Genomic DNA, 13,028 nt, shown 5'->3' with positions numbered 1-13,028 from the left:
TTATATTACAATGATATTCTATTCATACTGTGCTTGATATACTACATTCACGGAAATGTAATATTTTTCTGAAATCAATGATGTATTAAAGTGAAAGGGATAAAATCGAATCTAAAAACAATGACTTTCGCTTTTCGCTCAAAAGATGTTACCGTAATCGCTGAATGGTTTAGTTAAAAAATGTTGTATTACAATAATATTCCTCCTAATTGACTTGAATAAATACTTGAATGGAAATATACAATATTTTTTGAAACTACCCGCTTTCAGTGTAAAGTGTCGTAATAATAAATGGGAAACAATTTGCTCGCACTCGTGTTTCAGTTTATAGGACGAGAGCGTTTTTACTGAAGGTTTTTTGTTCCTTACCCTCAAAACGTGGGTCGAACTATAAACGAATATCATAAATTAACGATTTCTTGGTCAAAAATCAGGGTTGACCGATAAACGAGGGGGTTATAGATGAGTATATACGGTATGTTGTCACAGTTTGATTGTTCGTTTAAAGTGGCGACCACGTGGTCGCTTGTCGCCAGTGCAGCTGTGGCGCCACGCATGCGCACATACACACAAAAGCCCGCTAAAAAAAAAAAAAAAAATAATAATAATAATAATAATAATAATAATAATAATTAGTTTTCCAAAAGTCCGATTCTCGGGTGGTCCGGATTTCTGGCATCCGATTTTGACTTTACTGTATATATACACCTAGACCCCGAATTCTACGACGGGTTAGGGACTCAAATCCAGGTCAATCCACATGGTCAAGTCCGACATAGATAAAAAAATCTACAATGAAATACAAAGTAATAATGAATGGATACAGAAGTAATAAATAATAAGGAATGGATACAGTGTGATTGAGCACTTAACCTTTAATGTAGTCTGCTGAATGCACATGGGGCCCCATAATTTTCTAATTATACATGGAGACTACATTAACTGGAAACGTTTCGTATAGAAATGCGGTCATTTAATTTTTTTTTTTTTTTTTTTTATCTATATCTGAGGCGGTCAGAAGTCCAATGTGAGTTAAGTCGGGTCTTAGGTATATATATATATATATATATATATATATATATTTTTTTATTTTTTTTATATATATATATATATATATATATATATATATATATATATATATATATATATATATATATATATATATATATATATGTATATATATATATATATATACAGTATAAAAGAGGGAGAGATCCAAGTGAAAGTAAATATGATGTAATGGCAGCTGATTATGCCTTGTTAATCTTTACTACAGCAGTACTTATACTCAGTTAAATTATAGCTACAGTGCAATTAATCATCTTCTGTTTTTCAGCCTCTAGTTAAATTTCGATCCCATCTTTATTATGAAGATAAGGATGATGTTCCTGAAGCTCTAAAGAACTTGAAACCTCTCAATGGTGGTAAAATTATATTTTTCAAGTGAGTAATATATTTATTTGGATTTGAAAATTTTTCAACATGGAAATGGTCTGTCTGTGTGCGTGCATGTGCATGCATGCATGCATGTATGTCAAACAACCAAGTGGGCTGTGTAGTGTGAATGTGGCCAAAGCAAAAAATCATGACTGGAGAAATTATTGTTATTATTATTTTATTATTGCTACTACTAATTTCATTATTTTCTTTTGGTGACTGAAAATTCTGGGGATAAGTACAGTACTCAAAAGATTCTGTGGGTTTATATATATATTTTTTTAGATTTGGGGGGTTAAAGTATAATGTGTTATGAAGGTTCATTCTTTGGGTGGTTGGATGTGTTGCAAAGCAGAAGTAATATATAAGTTATACTCTTGTCATTTTCAAAGGTTAGGTATACCATTTCCAGTAGCTCTCATTAATTGTCCCCCTGACCAGAAGTTCAGGGGGGAATAATATAGCATGAAGCTGTTTACAGTCCATTCATCCATCTATGACAAAAACTGGTTTCTGCTCATTTACTTTTTATAAACTCTGTGGATTGGTTTACTTTTTTATATGAAAGTGTATTATAGTTCATTATTATTTAGGATTGTTGTATCATTTGCTAGGTACAGGTACTGTAGGATTGTATGTGCATGTACAGCTTTTTTAACACAATGAATTAAACAAGTAACTGTGGATTTTAACCAGAGTTATGGTGCCTTAGACTTGTTGCAGCATGGCTTGTGATTTGCCCATTTACATTGATAACTTATCCTGAAAAGGAGCAAGAATTACCTAACTGAAAGAAGGTTATAGAATTAAGTCTGCAAATTACAAAGAAATTTGTTTGCAAGTAATAGTGGGAGGAAAGAGTCAAACTTAATTTTAAGGTTATAGAATCAAAAACAGAAGAGTGATTGAAATATATGAAGCATTTTATCAAGAAAACACAAAGATTTAAATATAAAGTGCAGTCAATAAAAAAAATATCAAACACCCTACTGTGCATAACAACACGAGGCATTATGTGAAAACTGTAAACGTATATCTGATTTCCAGCATCAGTTGGTTGGTATCTCTCATTTTCTATTCCACCGACCTTGGAGTAGTCGATACTTATTTTACTGACTGTACATAGTGGATGTGCGGTGAATGTATTAGTTTTGTAATGATGAAATGTTAGTAGATCGTGAAATTTTCTAAAATGCTAATGCATTTGTAAAATATATAGAATTATGTATGTGTGTAAATGCAGCAAGTTTTAGTGATTATTACACTTTTTCAGGAATGGAAAATGCTGTGGAGAAGCATTCCAGAATATTTATGGGGGCACATATTATCCAGGAGTGTCTCTATATAGAAATATTACATTATCTGTGAATTTTGGACCAGATTTCAAGCACCCACCTGCCTCCTACGAGTACAGAGGGGTAAGTTGAATCTTTAATAAAAAACATTAAAGATTATGTTTACTGTAGAAACACTACTGTGGGAAGAAAGGGTTGTCCTTGTTCTCATCAGTATACAGGGGCAGTCCCCGGTTTACGAACAAGTTCCATTCCTGGGGACGTTTTTAAGTAAAAAATGTACGTAAGTCGAAACATGCTATGTGCATACTGTACTTACAGAACAATATTTAAAATCCCACTACAGTACTGTACATCATAGCTTAAGTCCTTATATACATCTAAAATCACTTCATATAAGAGAAAAGAAGAAATAGAATGAAAATACAGTAAATGAGAGTAAAAAATAAGTCCAGTTAAATTGAATACTGTAAGTTTAAAGTTTAACCTCGTTGGTATCGGCGGATGTTGGTAAGTCAGACGTTCATAACCTGGGGACAGCCCTTTCCATTAAATTGAAATTTCCGGTAAATCGAATTTCCGTTATTTTTGCTCGATTTAGCGAACTATTTCGTTAAATCAAGCGTGATTTTGTTAAATTCCACACCAAATGCGCCTCTTGGTGCAAGGTGTTTGTTTACATCCACTCAGTGTGTGTGCTGCCGCCACCACGTGTGTTGTTCACTACTACCTCTTGGTCTACATCTCGGTCAGTTTACTCCTGTGCTTAGACATCATGCCGAAAGTCTCTCAGAAGTCTCAGAAAGGAAGTTGTGTGGGGGAGAAAGTCAAAAGAGTGCGGGTATCTGTTGGAAAAAAGTTTGGAAATTATTGAAAAAATATTAAAACACCGACCCCCCTAGTTTAAGGTAAGCCATGAATAATGTTTCTATGTACATATCATGTGTCTGAGGTGTCTCTGTCTCCGTAGGTGTGAGCATAATAACTGAATTAATCTCGAAATAGTGAACTAGTTCACTAAGTCGAGTGAAAAATAGCAAAAAATTTCTTCTGCTAAATTTAAAATTCATTATATTGGATCCATTAAATTGATAGTATACTGTACTACAATGTTTCTAAAAGTTTCAGAGCACTGCAGATCTGTGTAATTTTGATTTTTGAGTGATTTATTACTTCATTATTTTCAGCAATGCCTTTATATAATTCAATTTCATTTTGTTAACGGTCAATGAAATTCTTTGTTTTTCAAAGTAGTATTGTATATTGTAGTCTTGTTGTTGGAACACTAATGTTCATTTTGTAAAGTCTCTCACTTCGTCAGTCATTATAGTGCACATTGTTCACTGCACTTGGAGTATTATGAATGAACTGACTTCATAAGGCATTTCTTGAAGAAGTTACATTTTTTCAACATTTTATAAAGATAACAGCATAACACTTAAAATTTAAAAATTAAAGTAATAAAAAGAATTAAGATTGCTCTGCTTGAGTACATTCTCCAAAAATTGGGAACACATTGCCATAATTTAATTCAGCCATGCTGTCTTATGCATCAAGTTAAACTCAAGTTTACAAGATGAGAATACCAAGTTCAGGTAAACCTCCATTTACGAAATGATGGGGTTGGGTTCCTGAAAACCCCATCGCAGGTTGAAATAGTGTAAATCAGGATCATTATAACATGGGGTTTAATGGGATATGTTCTTGGCCAGTCGAACTTTAAAAAAAAAAAAAAAAATGAACAACACCCACCACATCCTTAACACTCTTGAGTTTAAGGAGGTGCTTTCCGGCAAGACGCTTCGGGTCTGGTCTGTAACTCACCTCACCACACTTGACTGCACCATATGAGAGATATTTGTATAAAATGAGTCATAGCAAGCTTGCTTTTTGAGATAAAAAGGTCGGGTTTGCTGCATTAGCATTGGAAATAAATTATCTACAAACAGTTTTTATGAGTACTGTACACAATAAAAAAAAATTCTGTACATAAGCGCGAACAGAATATAAAAAAAAATTATTTACGCTTTATGAAAATGTTTATACATCACTTTATACCTTCGTTATTTCATGTGATTGCAATATGAACCTTATCCTATTATAAAGTATACATATTTATAAAAAATAGTTGTAGAAGAAAGGTTGTGAAGAAATTAATATTGTGCTTGGTAATAGTGGTGTAAATTGTGCTCTGAAGCCGAGTACATATTATTCATTTTATCCTTCCGAGCGCAAAAGATACTTGTACATTATGAATCTTAGTAAGCTTACTATTGGAGATAAAAGGGTTAGGTATAGTGCTTTAGCACTGTAAATATATTACAGGTTGTACCTCTCTAGTCCGGCAACCTCGGGACCTGACCGGTGCCGGACCATGGAAATTGCCGGACCATGGAAATTCACCCTTTTCCTGGATAGATAGTGACTTGTGCTTATGCTTGGAAGCACTAGCACCACTTTCTCTGCATCATGGTCTCTTTGAAGACATATTGAAGGGTTAAATGTCGTATAGTAGCTTCTCAAATTTCGCGAGTTTTTAATTCTTAACGTATTTTATTGGAACACAAAAAAATAATAAATAAAAATTTTGACGGCGGAAACTTGAATTTCGACGGGTTTGAACGGCCCGCCAACGTGCAGACGACGTGCATAATCGTGTAAACAGCGTCATTTCTCTTATGTACAAAAGATTCATTATTGTTTATTACTGAATGTCTTTTTTATTGAATTAATGTTTATGTGTGCAAAATGAGCAATACAATTCATTAATAATACGTAGAATATTAAAACACACGAGGAAATGACACAGCATTGTTTTCGTTGATTACAAAACCAGTGACTGACTGGTTCTACATATAAAACTGAAGAAAATAAGACCTTGGTTGTAGCTGTAGTAAAATTAATATGGTTGTTTTAAGTAATGTTATTTAATGTTAATAAATGGAACAATAGAAGTAGCTAACGATAATGGTAAAGAAAAAAGAGAGATCGCGTATGTAAGTGCGCATGCGCACACGTGAAAACATATCGTCATTACTTTACATAAGAATATGAAAGCAACACTTATTTACTGTTCATATATATTTTAATTAATGTTTCTGAATTTGTTTTTATTGAATTAATGTATGTGTGTGCAAAATTAACAATACAATTTATTAATAATACGTGGAATATTAGAGGAGACGAGACGGCTGCCGGCATTGTTTATGTTAAAGCTTACGAAACCAGTGACTGATTGGTTCTACATATAAAACTGAAGAAAATAAGACCCTGATTTAGCTGTAGTAAAATTAATGTAAAAAAATTAATATGGTTGTTTGAAGTACCTGTAATGTTATTTAATGTTAATAAATGGAACAATATAAGTAGCTAACCATTAATGGTAAAAAAAAAAGTGAGACTGCTCGTATGTAAGTGCGCACATGTGAAAATATATCGTCATTACTCTACATAAGAATATGAAAGCAACACTTATTTACTGCTCATATATATTGAAGGGTTAAATGTTGTACTCTGTATAGACAAGCAGAGAGAGAGAGAGCAGCCGAACTGCCGGATGTAAACAAACCTTAATTTCCCGCGGCTTTTTTTTTTAAGGGGATTAGCCCACCCGGGCATAGGTCACTGACCCACATTGGGGCCTGAGGGGCAAAAATTTAATACTCCTGTAATAATAATAATAATTCAGATAAGTAAAAAAAAAAAAAAAAAAAAGCTGCCTATCTACCTATTGGACAAACTAAAATCGTTCCGGACCACGGGAGTTTCCGGACCACAGAATGCCGGACTAGAGAGGTACAACCTATATATCTACAAATAGTTTTATATAGGTAATCACAATAAAAATATTAAATCTAAACATAAGCACTAGTACAGTGGGGTATGCTATAACGAACGGATCCTACTACGAATATTCCTATAACAAACGGTTTTACCTATAAAATTGAGAATGCTATAACGAACGAAACTCCTACAACGAACATTATTTAAATTTTTTTTTCCCTAATTTATTTATTTTTATTACAAGTATTAATGATATTCTTTATTTCAGGGGTTTAGATGCATATGTATGCACTTTTTTACAATTTTTACAATTTTATATTATATTTTTCAGTGTTAAGTGGTTGTATTTGGGGGCCTGGAATGAACGAATCCTATAACGAACGAATGCTATAACGAACAAGGTTCTAGAACCAATTAGATTCGTTATAGCATACCCCACTGTATAACAAATTGTAGTGCATCGCTGCCATTCAATCTCCCAAATGGGAATATTCTTCGCTCAAATTTTCAATATTCTTTTTATGTAAATTATACATAATGTGTTTTAAATGCTTATTATTTTTTTTATTTTTATAAAATAATAATTATAAATTATTGTTGATTATAATGTATAAAGATACTGTACTACTTTTTTATTTTTTATTTTTTCTACAAACATAAATTAATTTCTGTTCCTCTGTACTTACATGTTGTTATATGTTGGAGCATTTAGTGATGTTCCTCCTCCCCCCCACCTCCTCTGTGCCCCACAGTGTCTACTTAGCCTGAACAAGGCGACTAAATCTAGTTTTAGTGGGAGTATGGGTAGTGCGCACTTGTGAAGGAGATGAGCTCTCACAAGGTAAGCCACGTTGTAATGGCTGAGGTACCACATGTACAACACTTTTTTATTTTTCCTTTTAGCCATACCAACATGCCAGCCAGTTCCTTTCACACTAGGACAGCTTGTTGAAAGGCCAGACAAATGATCACTTGCACTAAAAGGGCCAGGAACACTGGGAGAAGCCTCAGGAGGCACCACCCTATCACCACGTCTTGCAATCTCCTTGTAATTTTTACATTTTCTCACTCCTCTACCTTCACCAGCAACACAAGGCATGGTTCAAAACTATCACAATACTGTACTGTTATCAGTAACTTAAATCACTATGATGAACGAGAAATCAGCACAAGCCATGAGTAAATGGTGGAAAATGTTGATCAAGGTCTTGTGTCGTTGAACCACAAAGGGCAACAAGTGTATTCAATCACGTAACCTTGGAAGCAGTTTACATAGGTGCCAGATCTAGCATTCTAACTAAAAAGAATTATTTCATTGTAGTTTTTTAGTTCATACGTAAATTTGCGTATGAAAACCCCAAGAGTGTTAAGAACAAGTCAGGTTGTCATCACATGTCCTCTTCAAGGCTGAGGGGACTCTTGAGATTGAGTGGAGACATCAATCTGAGTCCCACACAGACTTTGGAGGGTCTAAAGAGTGGGAACTTAAGTGTAGCCTTCTTCCTGGCCTTAAAGATGTGAGCAAACCGCTTGCCAGACATTTTCAAAGTTATACTGATCACTTCACAGTCACAAAAACATGACAATAATGATGGGGACTGAATTCTTCTGTGAAAAAGCATGTTATTGACATGAGCTGATCAATGTCAGGGTTGGGATTAGTGGGGTCGTATGACCTGAAGATGTCTTGAATAAAGACAAAGCTAAGTAGCAAATGTATTTATGGCTTGCAAAAATGTGTACAAAATTTTATTCACACATCTGTTCTAATTGTGTTAGAGAAATGAATTTGGTACCATTGCATATACAGTATGGAGATGCATTCCTGATGACATTATTTTTACCTATGAGATATAGTGTTGTAGGTACAGGTATTAATAAGCCCAGATTATTACAGTAATTTTTCTATACTAATTAATGAATAACAAGTAAACAATATTGTATCATGAATGACAGTTAAAGTAAGTAGAATGGGTGAGAGAGGCAGAAGTCGGAGATGCACTGGGTGAGAGGGAGGGAGGCGAACCTTGGGGGGTGGAGGGGGGGGGGGGTGAAGTGACTGTACTCACCCTCCCTACCTATCTCCCTCAATCCTCCACCTCCTAACCCGAGCAAAAAGTGTATAAACATTTATTTACAGCATCTGTTCTAATTATGTTAGCGAGATGAATTTGACATCATAATGATCCTGAGTAAATTCTCTACAAGAGTTTTCCAATAAAAGATATTTCACACTCTTGGGTTTGGGTAGGCGCTCTCCCTTAAGACATTAGGGTTGGGCCTGTTACTTCACTGCACCACATGAGAGATAATTGTAATTAATGGGTCATAGCAAGCTTGCTATTTGAGATAAAAAGGCGGGATTTGCTGCATTAATATTGTAATTAAGTTATCTGCAAAAAGTATTAGATGAGTAATCATGATAAAATAATTATTTCTTACATAAGTGCAAGCATCAGGAGGCACCACACTATCACCACATGGTGCACTCTCCTTGCGCATTTTAATTTTACCCACCCCTGCCAGCAACAGGTGGCATGGTTCAAAACTCTTTGCAACACTTATGAATGATTGAAATCACTGTAATCAACAAGAAAGCAGCACAAACCACAAGAAAATGTGTAGGAAATGTGGGTCAAGGTTATGTCCTGCATCATTGAAAAACAAAGGGAGACAGGTGTGGTAACCTAACCTTGGAGAGTACTTTAGTCTACATAGATGCCAGATTGCACCAACGTTGCCAAGTGTGCTTCTTGCATATCTATCGTTCATATGGAAACATGAAATTATTTTCTTTTAATTTTTTATTCATACACAAATTTGTGTATGAAAACCTTAAAGCGATAATTTATATCATACACAGTTTCGCTTATGAAAACCCCAAGAGCGTTGAACAAAATATTATGACAATACATTATAATGATGGGGACTCGATTCTTTTATGAAAAAAAAATTAATAATAAATGTTGATACTAGAGTATAAAATCAGTTCTAATTAAGTTAGAAACTTTATTTATATATTTTTTTTTACGAAAATAGTCCTGAATAATTAATGCAAATGTTTGGTTAAATAAATATACTGTATTTAAAAAACTGAAAAGGTGCCTCATGAATGAGCTGTGTCACAGCCAAGACAGTGGAATTTTCCACCCTGTACAGTGAGTTCTGCTATAACGCTTGTTTTGATAACGCGAATTTGCGCTAACGCGATTTATGAATTAGGAACGATATTTGTATAACGCGAACGCTTGTTTGCTATAACGCGATTTTTGCTTACTCTTTCTCCAATTTTGTGGTACAGTGGGGTATGCTATAACGAATCTAATTGGTTCTAGAACCTTGTTCCTTATAGCATTCGTTCGTTATAGGATTAATCCGTTCCAGGCCCCCAAATACAACCACTTAACACTGAAAAATATAATATAAAATTGTAAAAATTGTAAAAAAGTGCATAAATATGCATCTAAACCCCTGAAATAAAGAATATCATTAATATTTGTAATAAAAAACAATAAATTAGAAAAAAAAAAAGATAAATAATGTTCGTTGTAGGAGTTTCGTTCGTTATAGCATTCTCAATTTTATAGGTAAAACCGTTCGTTATAGGAATATTCGTAGTAGGATCCGTTCGTTATAGCATACCCCACTGTATTAACTGTGAATATAGTAAAGAAGAATATCAACAAGAAGCGTTCTGGTGATAGAATTCCCGGTGATGATTGTAAAAGAAAGGATATAACACTTGAAGAGAAGCTCGATTTTATCAACCTCAAAATCACCCTTCTCCCCCATCAAGTAAAGTGCTACATTTACTGTATGATTTCATTATTAGATATGAATGTAACATTTATTTAGACTGTGCTATCCTTTGTGTTAGGCTAACTACTAAATTTTTTCGATTTCGAGTAATCTGCACCTAACCCTATTTTCTCCATAAGCCCTGTTATTTCTATTACGTGATTTTCTATAACACGATATTTTACAAGAACACAATTATCGCGTTATAGCAGAACTACCTGTACTGGGGAAAGTTTTCCCGGGACAAACACAAAAGCTGTAGTAAATCCTCGCTTAACGTCGTGGTTCCGTTCCTGAAAAACCGCAACATTAACTGAATAAATTTTCCTTACAAGACATAGATAAAATACGGGAGTTACGTTACTTAGCCTCCCTTTGCTCCATAAATATACATTATATATACATAAATTTAATGGAATTTTTATGGAAAATATTATACTGTATATTATACATCCAAAAAGATAAATAAACTAAATCATTTTGTATTGTACTCACTGATGGGCGGAGGTGGAGCGAGTGTGTGGTGGGTAGTGGAGAGGAGGAGGGTGGTGAGTCACTGAGACCCGGAGGGTGGCTCCTCCTCCCGCTCTGACTGGGTGAGAGAGGGTGATGCGCCGTAGAAAGTAATCCGTGACGACGTTATACCGAACCGGCGGGACGTTCTACGAATCATGGGTATCTAAAGAGTAGCGACATTATAACGAAACAACGTTGTCGGGGGCAATGTTAAACGAGGACTTACTGTATTTATTTACGCAAACACCACTGTACACATACAATATATTATAAATAAACAAAATAATGTTTATTACTACTATTGTCTTGAGCCTCCAGTAGGAGTTTACTGTCCAATCTTCTCCTGAATGTAATACTTTATGTGACTGATCACTTTTTAAGTCTTTTAACACTTGTGATGGAGTTGTGGTAAGGGATAAGTGGGTCTCGTGTTATTGACCTGACCAAATGCAATGTCAGGTCCACGCATTGTATAAACTCCTCTTTCATTTGCTATGTAGGTGGGGTGAGGGATTAGTAGTCTCATATTACTGACCTTATGATGCTATGTCAGGTCACCTAGTGTCGGGGTGGGGGATCAGAGCGAAAGCACTTCACGGTCACTAAAACAGGGAAAAGCACTTCACAGTCACTTAGGTAAAAAACACAAAAAAATATAAATGCTGATGATGATCAATAAACATTGAGCTTCATTTCTTACACGCATGTAACCAAGAAGAAACAATGCCTGGACTGTAGTTCACCAGATGGCCATGAGGGTATATGACTCCTCAACTGACAAGTGAAGTGAGTGATGCGTTCCATATTCCGTGTTGGAAGGATAATGAATATTGTTAATGTGGGTTGTTTACATTGCAAATAGGGGAGTGGTTTTAACATATCAGCATCATTAACACAAAATATCGCAGATGGGGACTTCATAAATATAAGTTTACCTGTATGTTTATTCTTTTTCTGGATAACTATGTGTATTTTATTTAGGTATCAATAATGCCTTGTGTGTGCATTTTGCTTTCATCACCACTTTAGTGGTGACAATTATGAATGGAGTCAGCAAACATAATGCATTTGCCCCAAATGGACAAAACTGTTGGTGGGAATGAAAGAAATAAAAAATTTTTTAGACCATCTGGGAGTGAAGGGGTAAATGTGACTATCCTTGGAAGTTACAGGAATTGTCACTTGTATTATCTCCATGTGTATGAAATAAGTCTTGTATGATAAAAAAAAAACCTGTAACCATGAGGTAAGAGGCAACATGTGTCCCAGGTGGAGAGTCCATTACTGTTTATCTGGTTGTGTAAAAATGTGGTAAAACAGAATGAAATATGTATGTACTATTTCAAAACATTCTATACTGTTCTTGGCCTGAAAGTTGTTCATTTATATCCTGTTTGTGTTCTCCACAGATGCATGAAAGGTGTGAAGAATCCATGGTGGAGCGGACACTAGCAGACATGACTTACTTGGTAGAGAATGAAGGGAAACTAAGATTGGATGTATTCACTTGAGAAAAATTAACCTGTAATTTTAAACTAAAATTACCATGGATATTTAATGTGCATTCTATATAAAAGATTAGCTTTGTGTAAAACAATAGAATTTTGATGTTTTGATAAATATTTTTCAAATTTATTGCATAATTTTATTCGCCTGCCATTAATTATTACAGTATAGTCTGCATTTACGCGGTCAATTGAACCCGTGGAGGTCCGCGTAAAACGAGAAACGTGTAAATGAAATAACAGAACATATGGAATTAATTGAAATAGAGACTGGGCCGACCCCCAAACTCAACTTTTTCCGACACAATACGTACGTTGTAGTAAAAATAGTATCTTAACTTTATGATAGTATGCACACACACATAATATAGAAGATAAATATCAATAAGAGGATAATATACTGTACCAGGTAAAAGAAAAAAAAAGGTTTAACACTTACGTTAGTAGAAGAGATGGGTCGGCCTATGGGAATGGCAGCTGGTTCCGAGGCAGAGGGCAGATTACTGGCCCTCAGGTGAATCACCATCACTATCCACCATAGTTGTGAGGGCCTTCCTGACAAATCCCTCAAAGTCAACATTGGAGATGTTCGGGGTACTTGGTTCTAACTACAGGGGCGAACATAAACACCTGTAGAGTTCTGAAGGTTCTTATTAACAGAAATATACAGGAGTGCGCTTACAAGCGCAGGTAG

The 13,028-nt window shown here is 34.8% G+C and overlaps 1 protein-coding gene across 7 annotated transcripts in view; it reads left to right on the top strand.

Moving 5' to 3' along the window:
- The window catches only part of LOC121857679 (set1/Ash2 histone methyltransferase complex subunit ASH2-like), a 64,063-nt gene extending 51,599 nt beyond the window's left edge, over positions 1–12,464 (top strand). For 6 of the 7 annotated variants that reach the window (XM_042353747.1, XM_042353745.1, XM_042353744.1 and 3 more), the window contains exons 10-12: positions 1,337–1,443; positions 2,711–2,855; positions 12,239–12,464. In XM_042353747.1, the coding sequence (XP_042209681.1) occupies positions 1,337–1,443; positions 2,711–2,855; positions 12,239–12,340 (354 nt within the window). In that variant the 3' untranslated portion in view covers positions 12,341–12,464. The remainder of the gene's footprint in view (positions 1–1,336; positions 1,444–2,710; positions 2,856–12,238) is intronic. The other variant, XR_006087252.1, reaches the window with a different exon arrangement.
- The last annotated feature ends 564 nt before the right edge of the window (positions 12,465–13,028 follow it).

This window comes from Homarus americanus, unplaced genomic scaffold (genome assembly GCF_018991925.1).
Source record: "Homarus americanus isolate GMGI-L3 unplaced genomic scaffold, GMGI_Hamer_2.0 scaffold16712, whole genome shotgun sequence".
Classification (NCBI taxonomy): domain Eukaryota; kingdom Metazoa; phylum Arthropoda; class Malacostraca; order Decapoda; family Nephropidae; genus Homarus; species Homarus americanus.
This window is presented reverse-complemented; position numbering and strand designations above follow the sequence as displayed.